This window comes from Pseudophryne corroboree, chromosome 1 (genome assembly GCF_028390025.1).
Source record: "Pseudophryne corroboree isolate aPseCor3 chromosome 1, aPseCor3.hap2, whole genome shotgun sequence".
In the NCBI taxonomy this organism is placed as follows: domain Eukaryota; kingdom Metazoa; phylum Chordata; class Amphibia; order Anura; family Myobatrachidae; genus Pseudophryne; species Pseudophryne corroboree.
In genome coordinates, this window is record NC_086444.1 from 746,137,915 (window position 1) to 746,154,192 (window position 16,278).

Consider the following 16,278-nt stretch of genomic DNA (forward strand, 5'->3'; position numbering starts at 1 on the left):
GAGGACTTTGGTGCTCACTCGGGCCTTCAGATCAACTGGTCTAAATCATATATTATGCCAGTCATAGGCCCCCCTCCTACTGTTCCAAAAATTTCCCTACCATTATGTTGGACAATACAATTTAAATACCTCGGAATTCAAATAACTAATGACCCTTCTGATTTCATCCCTCTGAATCTGGACCCGATCATGCAGCAGATCATGTGCAAATCCAAAACCTGGTGTAGGCTTCCACTGACGGTGTCTGGCAGGGTTAATCTCATTAAAATGATCATACTGCCCAAACTTTTATACATTATTCTTCAGTCCCCTGTATATATCTATCCAACATTCTATAGGAAACTAAATAGTGTTCTGTCCTCACTCGTTTGGGCTAACAAACGACCTAGGATACAATTAAATACCCTCACAAGGCTGCGCTCTGATGGCGGCCTAGCTTTGCCTAATTTCCAGATGTATTACTACGCTGCTCAGCTGACTCATATTAGTGTATGGGTGCAGGATTCTGGTGATGATTCCTTGCAGTGTGAGTTTATTCGCTGCTATTTTCCTCACCTCTCTCCTATGCAGGTGCTGCTGAGTGGGAGCGTGGCCCGGTTTCTTCCCCCTATTATTTTTCAGGCCTTAAAGATATGGCGGGCCCTGAGAGACCTCTTAGGGTACGACGACCTGGACCCAGACACCCCCCTTTGGTACTCTGACTGGCTTCCTGAGTTGCATGCGCTTGAGGGACGGGAGGTGTGGGCCCCTAGATCTGTGGTCTCTATTTCCCAACTCTATCTAAATAATTTATTCAAATCCTTTAAGCAACTGAAAGATGAGTTTGGGTTACCTAACTCCTATTTTTTCAGATACCTTCAACTTCGACATGCCCTCCAGTCCCAGTTTGCAGAGTCCCCCCCACGAATCCTCCCATTTCCCATCAAGACTTTTGTAACTACATTGGGTCGAACTAAGATGGTTTCCCTTGCGTATGGATATCTTCTCACCAAACTCCATACGGACCCTTTGACGCGTCTCCGTGGAAAATGGGAGGAGGATGTGGGTCTCATGGGTGAGGAGGACTGGGCCCTTGCTCTGGAATACCCTGCTACAGTCACCAAGTCCCTCAGATACCAACAAATCCAATTCTTCATTCTACATAGAACATATATGACTCCAGCTAGACTGGCCTCTTTTGGGACTGGCAGATCTGGCCTCTGCCCTAAGTGCGAGGCGGATATGGGAACATTTTGGCATATGGTGTGGGATTGCCCAAGACTACGAGTGTTCTGGTCGGGGGTTAGGTCAATACTGGAGAGTACGGGAGTGACTGGCGGACTGCTTACCCCACAATTCTGTGTTTTGGGGATAGGAGGCTCTACTTCTGAGACTGGCCCGGTGGATCTATATGCTCTCAATGTATGTGCCTTGGCTAAAATTTGCATTGCGAGGCTCTGGATGGCCCCTAGCGGCCCTTTAGTTTCTGCGCTCAAGACCTTGGTTAATGATACAATATTCAAGGAAAGATATATTTATATGAAACAAAACGCATCAGCCAAATTTGAAAGAGTCTGGTCTCGTTGGCTGGAATCTCCCCACTCCCACCTGGTCCCTCAATCATAGTGGATATCGAAGAGCTATTGTGCCACTGACCTACTGTATAATGATGTATGTTTAGATGGTTGGCAGCTGAGCTCTGCGGGCTCGCCTACTTACATATACGACTGATAAGGTCCTGGTTTAGATGACTATTTCTTACTATGTTTCTTTCTATGTTTCTTACTTCTTTCTTTTTCTTTTTATGTACCCTTTTTTGGGTTAGTTTAAGGGCGAAAAATCCAAAAAAAATGTCATGGTGATTTATATATTGGTTGCGGATGTTGCAGGCTCAAACGTGCCGATAAACTGTATGTAAACGAGGATGTGATTAATTTGATATATGTGATATGCCGTTGATATGCAATGTCTGTAACTTAATCTCCATATTATTGAATAAAAATTACTCTATTTAAAAAAAAAAACTGAAACATTGATGAGCAGCTTAAGTGTTTTTCACCAAAGTTTGTTACTGTACAGACAAGTCCTGTGAGTGCTGCGGTTTCTCCGGACACTCTATATACTCCGAGTGTACTGTACATATAAGTGGTGGAGAAGCTGCACTATTAGAGAAAGTCCTTGCTGCTCTGGGGCACAGCCACATTCACTGTAAAAGTTCTTGAATTGTGCACTAGTTCTCTGCTGGCAGAGATCAGATCTTGTCCTGTCTATAGAATGGCTGTGGTATGGAAGGTAGATAGTAACTAGGTCGACAGTGTCTAGGTCAACCACTCTTAGTCGACAGTAACTAGGTCGACAGGGTCTCTAGGTCGACATGGTCTAGGTCGACAGGTAAAAAGGTGGACATGAGTTATTTATGTTTTTTTGGTGTCGTTTTCTTCGTACAGTGACCGAGAACCCCAATTAGTGCCCCGAGTCCCCTCGCATGGCTCGCTTTGCTCGCCATGCTTCGGGCAAGGTGCCTCGTTCTGCTACCGATTCACTCAGCACAGATTACCATTCCAATCGTAGTCCACGTGGATCGTTAAGTATGAAAAGGTCCAGCAACAAAAAAAAACAATCGGTAAAAACTCATGTCGACCTTTTGACCTGTCAACCTAGAGACCCTGTCGACCTAGTTACTGTCGACCAATAGTGGTCGACCTAGATACTGCCGAGCTAGAGACCGGATCCCCTATAGAATGGGACGTGTATTTTACAAAAGCGTTAAACACAAAAAAGAGCCACATGTAATAAAGCAATACTGATGGCACCTCCCTTCCATGAATAATATAATGCATACATTAGGATAATCTGAGCAATATTGTTTTTCTAACAAAATGGGTGGTTGTAAAGTAATAGTAGGTATGGCTTTTGTTGTATATTCTATCATATTCCAATGGAGTCATCGCAAGCCTATGCTCACTTCTAAAGTTGCGGAAGCGGCTCATGATACTGCATAGTTGTTGCACTCCACCAGGTGTGATAGACAGACTATATAGATGTAACATTGCAACACATTTTACCCTGCATCTGTACTGCCTTCGTAAAGCAGGCCTCTTTCTTTAAGAAATAAGGACATGTAATTAAAGTCCATCTTCCTCAGTTCTTACCCTGACCGAGTTTAGGAATTCATCAAAGTTGATGGTCCCATTTCCATTTGTGTCAAATTGCTCGAATATTTTCTGTACTTCTTCTGGCTGTAGAGGTACTCCATAGTTTTGGAGACCGTTGGAGAATTCTTCTAGATCTACAGAGCTACTGTAGTTATCATCCATGATACGAAAAGCCCTGTTTTGGGAAAAATAGAATATGTTTGGAAAAGGAACAGGAAGGAAGAGGAGAAAGGACTGACTACTCCAGGTGGTAAATTTACTAAAGGTCGATTTAAAAACAAACTTAGTCAATGTTAGGTTCCAGGGGCTGAAACACATAACAGGTGATTAATAAATGTGTGTTTTGGCCTTGGAAGTACAACATTGATTTTGCAATGGGTCCTGCAACGTCGGAAGCAGGACAGCAGCAGACTGTCTGCTGCCGTCTGTGGGGTTGCGAAGGCCTCCATTTGTGAATATGGAGATGTGTCGCCACCATTTAGGGGAAAGGAAGAGGTCAGGGATCTCCATCATAGGTGTGTTTGAAAAATGGCAGTTAGGAGCTGATTGGCTGGTATTTTATCTCTTTAGAAGGGGTTTCTCTTCATGTTACCCTACTCTTGCCAATCTTCCATGTTACAAATAAAGGTATGAAGAAAGGGGTAGTTAATTCAAGTGCATTAATTTCTAGAAATCTCTCAGTGATTACTTTTGTTAGATCTGCTACAAGTTAGACAATGAAGAAAGACATGTGATTGTTTGCTATGGGATTTTCTGCACTCGCAGGGAATAAGCCACAAATAAAACTTTAAACAGTGAAGAAAGACTATAAAAATGCATATAAGGCAGGAAGAAAAAGTACTGGAATGAATAACTCTATTAGTAATATCCCAGATTTCCTTTGTCCGTTTGCTGTACCTTCCCAAACCTTTAATTCCAGATGCCCCTCTTGCAAGACACTGCAATCTCAGCTTCTCCACTGGGTCCTGGCACTGTGGAATCTGGCGTCGAGCCTTTTCCATCATGTCTCGCTCCAGTTGGGATATTGCAGCCATGTGTTATCTGCCACAAACAACAGACAGCATTAATGATTAATGGATATAGACAGGATAATTTTAGTTGGGTGCAAGCCCTGTTTTTTTAACACATAATCTGTATTTTACTAATATGCAGGCACACCAACAATGTATGCCTGTATCTGTTTTATTATTACTCCATACCCCTGGCTCCTGCTTCCTTATAGCTGGAAGCAGGGAAGGCCTGGGGGCCAAAATCAGCCCTGGCACGTGCGTGCACGCACGCGCCTTTGGCCCTGGCTGGAAGCCGAAAAGGGAGGTACAGCGTGTGCAAGCAAAGTCACAAGACATTAAGGCCCTGATTAGGATTTGGAAGCAAGGCAGAACTGCATGTGAGTTTGTATCTGAAACAAATAATTTTGCAATACATGTATATTTTTCCTGTGCAGGGTAAATACTGCCTGGTTTTGCATGTAGCCCACAAATGTTAAACAGCTTTATTTTTACACTGCAATTTATATTTCAGTTTGGACATGCCCCACCCAAATCTAACTCTCTCTGCACATGTTACATCTGCCTAGGCTTACCATACTATCCCTTAAAACCGGCACACTCACAAATTACCCAGGTTTTACGGCTGTTTAAAAGCAGCTGAAATGCAGGTTTAAATTAAGCCTGTGTAATTCATGAGTGTCCCGGTTTAACAGGACAGTAAGCCTATGTGTGACCCACCTGAATCACCTGCCCCACCTGCAGTGCCACATTGTTTTGCCCAGTTGTCTGCTTTTTTTAGTTTGCTTCCACATCTGAATAACCCCGTAAAAGTGTGCTCACATATTTGCAATGTTAATAGAGGTTGAAGCAGCAGCAGAAATTCATGTGAAAAGGTACGCAACCACTAGTGCAAAGAGCCATGCTGTTGATGTTGTAGTCTTATTAAAAAAAAAAAAAGTTTATATTTATATTTTAAAATGTAAAACTATGTTGAGGTCCCCTCCATAATTGATCTAAGTAGCAATGCTCTTGGGCTGGTTGTGATAATTGCAGATGATTACTGAGGGGGTAATTCAGACCTGATCGCTAGGCAGCGATTTTTGCTGTCCTACGATCAGATAGTTGCCGCCTACAGAGGAGAATTTGCTCTGCAAGTGTGCGATAGCATGTGTAGCAGAGCTGCACAAACTGATTGTATGCCATCTCTGCTCAGCCCAGGACTTACTCTGCCGCTGCGATTGTTTGCTGCTGATAGGGGCCAGAGCTGACGTCAGACACCCTCCCTGAAAAAGCCTGATCCCAACCGGCGTTTTTCCGGACACTCCTGTAAAAAAGTCAGTTGCCACCCACAAACACCCTCTGCCTGTCAATCACCTTGTGATTGCCCGTGCGGTCCGTATTTTTGCACCATCCCATCGCTAGGCCGATGCCTGGTGCTGCGGTCGCATGCGCAGTTCAGATTTGATCGCCCACTGTGTGAAAACGCACAGCGGCAGCCAGGTCTGAATTACCCCCATAGTGTGGGGCAGTGACGTGAGGTGAGGCTTTCCTGTCATACTCCAATATACACCAGAGTTTTGACTATATAAAGTATATGAAAAATCTAGAGAATATATTATAAATATGTTTTTGTATTATTCTAATCAATTTTATAGTGAAAATTCTGGAGTAAAAAGTCTATGGCAGGTGAGGCAACCTATCTTTTCCGCACATCTCTGATCAATGCTCACCAAATTTACAGCAGCACTGTATATACTGCTGCACCTGTGTATAATGCCCACATGAACTCTTGGCATAGGCATTTCTATCATGGGTGCAATGGATCCAGGGATCCCGCACCGCACACACTGCACTCATATTGTCTTAATACTTACCTTCCAGAGTCCCACAACTGGCGCTGCAGCTGCCGCAGCAAATAAACCACTTCCAAAATGGCTGCCACTTATGCGCAGTAGTTAAACAGTCTCTGGACCATGGCGGGCACCATCCATTTTTCCGGAGACCTGTGCATGTGCAGTAGACTACGTCACAGTGCAGTAGCCTATGGCGCCGTGAGGAGGAGGGGGCCCACCCTGAGTCTGTACACGGGCCCCCTCCTCTCTTAAAATGCCCCTGACCCTTGGGCTCATATTTTGTGTGTAAATCTGGCTCTGGTACTAGCCAGTGCATTACCAGCCATTTACCTCACCGCACGTCCCTGGTGTGGGGTGACCCTACAAAGGCTGCAGACAGCACCAGGCCATTAGAGAATTACTGTGGGTTTAGGTGAGTACTACATTGGGAAAAGAGGGATTAGGGAGTCTTTAGGGAGTTTTTCTTTTTATATGACACTACAGTGGGCCCTGGATACCAGTGTATGCTGGCTCTCAAAGTCATACAAGTGCTACAGTAGCAGGCTCTGGCAGCCATGAGCTTCCTACAACTTGTAAGTCTGTAAGAGTCACCATACCCAACCATTTTATGGTAGTGAGGGCTTGCTGGGGACAACATCCCAAAATAAAAAGAAGTATACTATTTAATACTACTACCCCAACACCCACCACATTGGAGTGATGGGAGGGATCCCAACGCTATCAACACTTTTACAGGCCCAATTCCCCAGGGAAAATCAGGCTAGGTCTGGGCCACATTATTACAGGGGGTTCAGCAATAACTGCTGCGACCTAGCCTGTGAAAGCTGACATACATTAGATTACTTTGGTTAAAGGGAAAAGCCAAATCAATGTGTCCATTTTTTTATTTACAACCTTTTAAGCAAATTAAAATGACATTCATCTTCATGCAGACACATTTACATGTTTATTTTGAATTTAAAGTATTGAAACATATATACAACTCAAAATAAGTGGTAGTGTGGTATATACATTATATAGACAAAAGTATTCGGACGCCAGACCATTACACCAGGAAGAACTGTAATGACATTGTAGTCAAATACATATACTTTAATATGGAGTTGGTCCCCCTTTTACAGCTATAACAGCTTCCACTCTTCTTGGAAGGCTTTCCACAAGATTGAACTAGAAATAGATGTTGAATTGGCGCTCCACAAAATACACAAACCCAGTTAGACTCTGACGGCCGCTCACCAGTTGTGGGCGGGCTGCCCCAACAAATTATCAATAAGATACAAAAAAAGAAAAGTGGGAGCGCTGAGAGAGTCTAATTATTAGATTTATTAATAAAACAGTGTTTTAAATGACACATAAAATAACCTAGTGGAAAATACATACAGTTTATTTGATAAAAACCATATAAGACAATGTATTATACGGCTGCAATATATCACCTGAAATGAATAATAAATAAATATTTAGGGGGATATTCAATTATCGGCAAATTCGCAGCAATTTTTCGCCCGAAAATTTTTCGCGGCAATCGGCCGAAAATTGCCGCGAAAACGCTCCGTTTTTCAATTTTTCGCAAATTCGCGGCAATTTTTCGCCCGAAATTTTTTCGCGGCAATCGGCCGAAAATTGCCGCGAAAACACTCCATTTTTCGACCTATTCAATTCCGACCGGGTTTCACGTGAAAATTCTTGCAGTGAAAAGTGCAGGTGAAAATGGGGAAATCAGCCTGTACCCCAAAAAATGCTAAACTAACATAGGAAAACAGAAGAGAAGTGTGTTAGAGATCACATTAGAGAGTTTTTGGGGACTTAAATTGTGTGAAATGGCGGTTATATGCATTTTTTTTTAAATGCAAAAAAATGATAGAAAGCAAGTTTTTTTGAGCAAAATATATGCTCTCATTAAATTTGGGGTACATGAAAATGGGTATAAGTATATATTTGGGTCATTTTAGGGTACTTTAAAAAAAAGTGGAAACAGACCGATTACTCCCATCTGCAAGCCTAAAAAACACCTGTCCCACTCATAAAGCACCCCAATATACCTGTCCCATACCTTGAACCCCAATTTCCATCACTTTTTACTTTTTCACCCCAAAAATGACATGTCATTATTGGCCAATTAAAAATAATTAAAAACTTCAACGTGCCTAATTAGTCATAAAGGGGGGTGTCCCAGGAGTTCTGTACCATATCCAAACATTTTTACCTTAAAATAGTGACTTTTCCCAACTTTTCACCTGCTTCAGAGAAGGTGAAGTGAAATTAGTGAAAACATGATCACCGATAAATTTTCCAGGATAATTGAATAGGCTGTAATTGCATTTCACGTGAAAAGTCCGGTTTTTCACCCGAAAACCGGACTTTTCACGTGAAAAGTCCGTTATCACTGCTAATTGAATATGGCCCAAAGTCTTTATGGACTGATGTGAATGATGAAGTAACACTTCATATAAAACAATATTTCGGCCGTGCGTCCACAGACTGAAATGTATTATGGGTGAGAGACTAGCCAGAGGTACCTCTTATTGTAATCGCTGCTGTTGGAATGAATATAGTCTCTCCTCTCCTTATGCGCATATGAGCCCCGCTGTGATGTTAAAGACGGCTCGACTTAGCCGAGCGGGCAGCGTCTCAATGCTGGAATCGTGGACGCTGGCACTGAGCTAATTATATAGTGCTGGTTAGAAAGAGCCAATCTCTCCTGTTATGCGGTGTCCGATGGAAAGAAATCTTTTGATTGTAGACGCTGTACTGAGCCGGGTATGCAGCGGCTCGATGCAGTAGGTGTACAGACAGTTACACCGCTGGTAAATTGTCTGTGAATAGCGGTAAAAATCCAATCGGTACACCCGGTATAGGAGGATGTCGGGTGAATATGCAGTCAAACAGAGTCCTTTAGTGGAGTGCCTTAGATTGTGGGTGTTTCTGTGGGAATTTGTGCCCATTCATTCTGTAGAGCATTTATAAGGTCACGCACTGATGCTGGACAAGTAGGCCTGGCTTGCAGTCTCCATTTCAGTTCATCCCAAAGGTACTTAATGGGGTTGAGGTCAGGTAACATTCTTTCACACCAAACTCATCAAACCATGGCTGGGATGTAATGAGAGCTGATAATCCTGCCTGTGAAATTATCTCACCACATCAGACATTTCAAATGTGCGTCTATTTCCCGGAACGCGGCAAATGTGATGGCGTACATCTATTCTCCAGCTTCTGCATATCAGATCTGAGTTGTCATGGTATTTAGACTACAAAACGTCCGATATTTTCTGACCAACTGGAATGCGTCTTGAAATGTAGGAGGACCACAGTGTCAGAGAAAGTCTCCCATTGGCCCCCCATAAGTCCCATGATTAAAGCAACACACACCCTAAATAATCCCCAGTCCTCCAGGATATACAACAGAACATGTTTAAAATGCTTCACAGTCCAGTGTCTGTGTGCTTTACACCACTGACCACTCCATCTGATGCTTGGCATTGGAGTTGGTGATGTGAGGCTTGATGCAGCTGCTTGGCCATGGAAACCCATTCCATCCCGCCACACAGTTTTTGTGCTAAAATTAATGCCAGTGGAAGTTCAGAACTCTTCAGCTACGGAATCATCAGAGCTTTGGTGACTTTTCTGCACCATGCGCCAATGCAGTCGTTGACCTCATTCTGTGATTTTACGTGGTCTTCCACTATGTGGCTGAGTTGCTGTTGTCCTAAACGCTTCCACTTTCTAATGCTGGGGCAGATGTATTAAGCCTGGAGAAGTGATAAAGCACCAGCCAATCATTATGGGTTTGAAAAATGACAGTCAGGAGCTGATTGGATGGTGTGTCATCACCCTGCTGCCGGCATACCCAAGACTGGAATCCCCGTCGGTATACTGATGGTCGGGATCCCGGCCTCTGGTTTTAAGTACTGATCCCACAACATGCATCCCAACTGTTCCAATTCCAGTGGAATTTTTTCGCAATTCGTACACTGCTCCGCAGTCCCGGGCGGGGGGAGGTGGAACCTTTGATCACTGCTGCATTGCAGTGGGTGATCCCTGAATAGGCATTTAATCAGTACAGAGAGGTGACCTGGGGGCTATCCAGCTGCTCGGGGAGCACTGGGCATGCTCCCAAAAATTATGGAAACAGGTCCATTCTGCAAGGCCACGCCCCCTCTCACCTGAGACCACGCTCCCTTTGCGGGTCACACGCGAAGGTCCAGATCTAAGGACAATAAAAGTTGGGAGGTATGCAACTAGCTACCCTTAATACAGTCCACACATAACTTAACATATGTTCCCTATATACACTCATAGAACCAACTAATCCCATGACAACATTGCTGTGTAACTGGATGATAGAACACATAAAGATCCTGTCGGGTTGCCAGATGAACTCTTACTTATTTTAAGGGGTAGTCATTTACAAGGCATGGTTTTGCCTTATAAATGATTGCCCCTTTAAAAAAAAAGTTTGGCCGACTTCCCGTACCTCTGGAATACTTGGGTGCCATTACATCCCACCGATGGTGTGTGTGTGTATACAAACGCACACAACTTACATAATTATATAGAAGCACTCTCAGCTGATCTATGGAGACTCTCAGCTGGTCAATGACTGATGGGTCAGGGTCAGACTCACGAGAATCAGCCGTCTGCAGCATACAGAATCAGTGTTCACCGGCGGGTCCTGTCTCTGTCCCAGGAGCTATCCTGTCCCCTATCGCAGGTGTTAGCATGGCTCTTGGGACAGAGCAGATTAACTATGCAGCAACAGCAGCGGTTGCACTGTAGAGCTCCATTGGTAGAGCAGCAGTCAGACTTGGATCCCGCTGTGAAATCCACAGGTGCTGCTGTACATGCAGACAGAGCCGGATTAAGGGGGGAGCCCAGGGGACACGTTACCCTGGGACCCCCATAACTAAGGGCCCCCCTGTGCATGCCGTCAAGCACTGGCAGTTTTGCATATTTTTTAATTTTTTATTTTTTAATAAAGTTCAGCCATTAGTGGCAGTGGCGCAACCTTTCCCCCCTGCAGACGGATTGTGTGTTTCAGAGACGGAGACAGCCTAGTCTCAGTCTCTGCACCCGGCGTGAATGCTCCTCAAAGAGAGCTCTGGTCAGCAGAGTTCTCTGTACTGGACATATAACTCACAGTGGAAGGAGCTGCTGAGCATGTGCAGCAGCAGCTCCTGTGTTTAACTCACATGGACTCCGGAAGAGTCTCCTTCTCTTCTGTTAAATTGGTTAGTGCTGTGTGTGTGTTTTTGTAGTTATGCTGTGTGTAGGTGTGTAGTGTGTGTGTGTGTATGTGTGTGTGTGTGTGTGTGTGTGTTTGTGTTTGTATGTACGCATACTGTTTGTGTATGTGTGTGTATGCTATGTATTTTTGTTGGTATGCTGTGTGTTTGTAGGTGTGCAGTATGTGTGTGTGTGTGTGTGTGTGTATGTTGTGTGTGTATATGTATATATGTATGCTATGTGTGTTTTTGTAGATATGGTGTGTGTGTGTGTGTATGGTGTGTATGTTTTGTGTGTATGTTTTGTTTGTATGTATGCTATGTGGATGTAGGTATGCTGTGTGTGTGTGTGTGTGTATGTTAACAGTTTTCTTCTTGTAGTACTGTCGGGTTTAGGATTAGCTGATGTACTTCATTTTGTGACAGGCAGATTATACAGACCTGTACTGTTGAATCAACAGCTTGCAAGGAAGTGATAGCAACTCCAACCTCATCTGAATTAGCCCCATTGTGCTGAGCTACATATGCTAAGTGCTTGATTATGAGTTGGATGCAGCCACAGCCATGTCTGCGCCTTTTGTAGCAATGAGTAGATCTACCCTGGTGTACAGGGTGTCGCCATAGCGTTGGGGGTGTGGTCCAGACAACGGATCCGTGTCCGGACCGTTTGCTGGGTGGGCTGCGGCAGATGAGCAATGTCACATACAACCGTTGTGACCCAAAACATGGTGGCCCGGCGTCTGGCTTGACAGCTAGGCTGCCAAGGCAGGGGGCTAGCCTTACGATGCGACTGCATCGCTGTTTAGTGATGCACTTGCATTTTAGCAGGGAAGGGGGGACCCGGCATGTGAGGCGGCCTTGCCCTGTGCTGGGTGGCCCCCTATATGCTAGAGAACAGAGTGGTAGTTTTGTGATTTTTTGCAAAACTGTAACTCAAGCTGAATTAGGCCCTCTGCCACAAAGTGTGGTGTTGTAAAACATATAATGTATGTTAGTCAATGGCACGTGTTATAAAGCTGAGCAGTTGGAAACACTTTAGGGAGGTAGACCAATAAGAGTAATGTATGTGAGCGGTGGTACTGGTAGGTGCAAATGGTTCAAGACTCATCACACATTGCCACTGCATTGCCAAGTCCCTTCACTTGCTGGATCTGGCTGTCTCTCTCTTGAGATACTTGGATACTGGATCTGGCTTTCTCTATCTTGAACTACTTAGAAGGTTGCCTCAAACTCTGGCTCAGATCCCCTTCTGCATGCAGTATACCTGGGAGTCCTTCTCTTAAAGGTGTCCCAGTTAGCCGCACATAATCAATACAGATCCGTCTCTGTATGCTGCTACTGCTGGTTTCAGTTAGCTGCAGGCCCCTCTTCTGGTCTTGACAAAGGAGGCTCACCTCTGAAACGCGTTGATGCCACAGACGGGAGCCTACTGAGGAGGAGATGGAATGCAAGGGAGATCATGGACACCCAATGCCCGAGGCTGTTGCCGCACTAGCTGTCTGAAACCACCCGGGATGCTTTTGCACGTCTGCGGGGGGGGGGGGGGGAGGGGCATGTGCCCGGCATGCGGGGTGGACTAGCTCTGTGATGGGCGTCCCGCCGCATGCCTAAGATTTTGATCGTAGATGTGCGTTTTTTCACACATCTACGATCAGGTCTGAATTAGGCCCTATGTGTGCACAAAAAGTGGAAGGCAAGCATGAAGGCAGATTAAGACTGAGTTTATTGTCAACTATTTCAGCTGTAAGTATTAAAAAAAAAATCATCACTTAGTTTTTCATATATAAAACAGTGTAAAGAGAGAGCTTCCCCTTAGTGTGCATGTGATACATTTGGACTAATAGGAAGCAATGAGGAAGTTCTGTTCGATTTTGCAGCGGATTTTAATGGGGATTTGAAGTTTGATTTGGTAAGACATTTCATAAATTCAACTCAAAATCGACCAGCATCTAATTCGATTTGAAAATCAAATGCAAAAACGATTTTTAGGAAATAAGGGATTTTTCTAAATTTTGGAAACTCAAAAGAAATCGATTGCAATCAATTTTGAAGATTCATAAAGTGCTTATCAAAACTGAATTTTAGTAAATATACCCCCGGTCTCTAAGGGAGTAGGTGTGGCCCACGGGGGTTTTCCCTGTACCCCTGTGGGCCAGTCGAACCTTTTAGTGAACCGAAAGTCATAGTGAAGTAATCAAATGTGAACATGGCTGCACAAACTGTATGTGACTTTACTCATCTGCTTTTACTCCATTGGATCATTTATGGTTTAATCTTATTGGTAGTGATATAGCCACAATGGGGCTAATTCAGATGTAGTTGGAGTTGCTATCACTGCTGGTTCCTTGGAAGTAGTAGTGATAGCGTTGTATGGTAATGCAGCAGGAGGCATTTACGTATTACAAGCAGAAGCCTCCTGGTGCAGTAGTGATCCGACCCACATCCCAGGATGCAGGCATTGGATCAGGCACTCACCATCAGGTGTTTTTTGGCACCCATGGAGACGTGCAAGCCACCCGACGCAGAGGCCAAGTCTCCAGGCAACCATGGAGATCCCTGGCCTCTCTCCCCCTTCCCCACAATTGCGGCAACACTCCTCCGTTTTGGCAAACGGAGGCCGTCGTCACCACCCATCCCATAAACAGCAGCAGTCAATCACTGACCTTTATCGCAGGACGCATTTGTGCACATGCATAAGGGTCATGTGCAAAGTACCGATAATCAGTACTTTTCAGTGCATAATAACACAACAACCACAATAACCCCCAATGTGTGTAATGACCCTCTAAAATGAGATTTTGTTTTATGTGCAGAATACTAAAATGAGTTACAAATGTAACCACTTGCCTGTACACCAGTAAGAAATGCCTGCTTCTAGCAGCCGCATAGCAGCTGTCACTCTCAGAGGCACTTCCCGAACTGCTTCCTAGTTCCCTCCCTGTCTCTACCGCGCTGCCAATCAACGCTGATTGGGAGGACGGCAGTACCCCCCACCCAAAGGTGTATCTAGGGGTCGAGCGCACCTGGCAAAGTAAAGGACTGGTATATATATATATATATATATATATATATATATACACACACACACAAAGGAATTGGGTGGTTGTGCAATCAATGTCCTTTGTTTTTGTCCATATAAGTGTCCGTATTAGTGATTGATGTGAATGCAGGCACCTCTTGTAACCAACACTGTCATTCCAAATGTATAGCAGCTAAAATAGGATTTTAATTACCTGCCGGTAAATCCTTTTCTCGTAGTCCGTAGAGGATGCTGGGGTCCATATTAGTACCATGGGGTATAGACGGGTCCACCAGGAGCCATTGGCACTTTAAGAGTTTAAGAGTGTGGGCTGGCTCCTCCCTCTATGCCCCTCCTACCAGACTCAGTCTAGAAACTGTGCCCGAGGAGACGACATACTTCGAGAGAAGAGATTACACAGATAGTGGCGAGATTCATACCAGCTCACACAAACATGCGAATCCGGCCAACATGCCGCAACAACTCAGCAACAGCTGAAACATAAAAATGCAGAACTTACCTAGGAACCAGGCAATACTGAACCATAAAACCAATGCAGGAAAACGAAGCACTGGGCGGGTGCCCAGCATCCTCTACGGACTACGAGAAAAGGATTTACTGGCAGGTAATTAAAATCCTATTTTCTCTTACGTCCTAGAGGATGCTGGGGTCCATGTTAGTACCATGGGGATATACCAAAGCTCCCAGTACGAGAGGGACAGCGCAGAGGCTCCTGCAATACTGCCTGACCAAACTTGAGGTCACCAGAGGCCAACGTATCGAACTTGTAAAACTTGGCAAACGTGTTCGAACCAGACCAAGTAGCAGCTCAGCACAGCTGTAAGGCTGAGACACCCCGGGCAGCCGCCCAGGAAGAACCCACTTTACGAGTAGAGTGGGCCTTAACCGATTTCGGACACGGCAATCCTGCCGTTAGAATACGCATGCTGGATAGTGAACCTGATCCAGCGCGAAATCGACTGCTTAGAAGCAGGACACCCAATTTTCTTGGGATCGTAGAGGACAAATAGAGAGTCAGATTTCCTATGACGAGCAGTCCTCTTCACATAGATCTTCAAAGCCCGTACAACATCCAAGGCCTTTGAAGCAATTGAGGAGTCAGTAGCCACTGGCACCACAATAGGTTGGTTTATATGGAAAGCCGATACAACCTTAGGCAGGAACTGTGGACGAGTCCTAAGTTCCGCCCTGTCTTCATGGAAGATCAGATAAGGACTTTTGCAAGATAAAGCCCCCAAATCCGACACGCGTCAGGCAGAAGCCAAGGCCAACAGAGTGAGAAACTTGATGTCAGCCTCTAGTAGAGGTTCAAACCAAGCAGATTGTAGGAACTGCAACACCACATCTAGATCCCAGGGTGCCGTTGGTGCCACAAAGGGAGGCTGGATGTGCAGAACCCCTTTCAAAAAGGTCTGAATCTCAGGGAGGACAGCCAACTGTTTTTGAAAGAAGATGGACAAAGCAGAGATTTGGACCTTGATGGATCCCAATCTCAGGCCCATATCCACTCCTGCTTGCAGGAAAAGGAGAAAACGTCCAACTTGAAACTCCACCGCAGGAAACTTCATGGCTTCACACCAAGAAACATATTTCTTCCAAATACGGTGGTAATGTTTAGACGTCACCCCTTCCTAGCCTGAATCAGGGTAGGAATGACGTCACTCGGAATACCTTTCCGAGCTAAGATCTGGCATTCAGCCGCCATGCCGTCAAACGTAGCCGTGGTAAGTCTTGATAGGCGAACGGCCCCTGCAGCAGCAGATCCTCTCAAAGAGGTAAGGGCCTTGGATCTTCCAGGAAAAGACCCAGTAGATCCGCATACCAAGCCCTCCTTGGCCAGTCCGGAGCAATGAGGATTGCCAGAACCTTTGTTCTTCTTACCAGCTGAAGGACATTTGGAATCAGAGGAAGTGGAGGGAACACATACACTGATGTGAACACCCACGGTGTTACCAGTGCGTCCACCGCCACTGCCTGTGGATCCCTTGACCTGGAACAGTACCTCCCCAGCTTCTTGTTTAGGTGGGAGGCCATCATTAT

The 16,278-nt window shown here is 45.0% G+C and overlaps 1 protein-coding gene across 6 annotated transcripts in view; it reads right to left on the minus strand.

Annotated features, from left to right (window-relative positions):
• CAPS (calcyphosine) overlaps positions 1-16,278 on the minus strand; it is a 147,447-nt gene that overhangs the window by 22,115 nt on the left and 109,054 nt on the right. For all 6 annotated transcript variants that reach the window (XM_063916585.1, XM_063916603.1, XM_063916621.1 and 3 more), the window contains 2 exons: positions 4,032-4,175; positions 3,132-3,309 (listed from right to left, as the gene is read on the minus strand). In XM_063916585.1, the coding sequence (XP_063772655.1) occupies positions 3,132-3,309; positions 4,032-4,168 (315 nt within the window). In that variant the 5' untranslated portion in view covers positions 4,169-4,175. The remainder of the gene's footprint in view (positions 1-3,131; positions 3,310-4,031; positions 4,176-16,278) is intronic.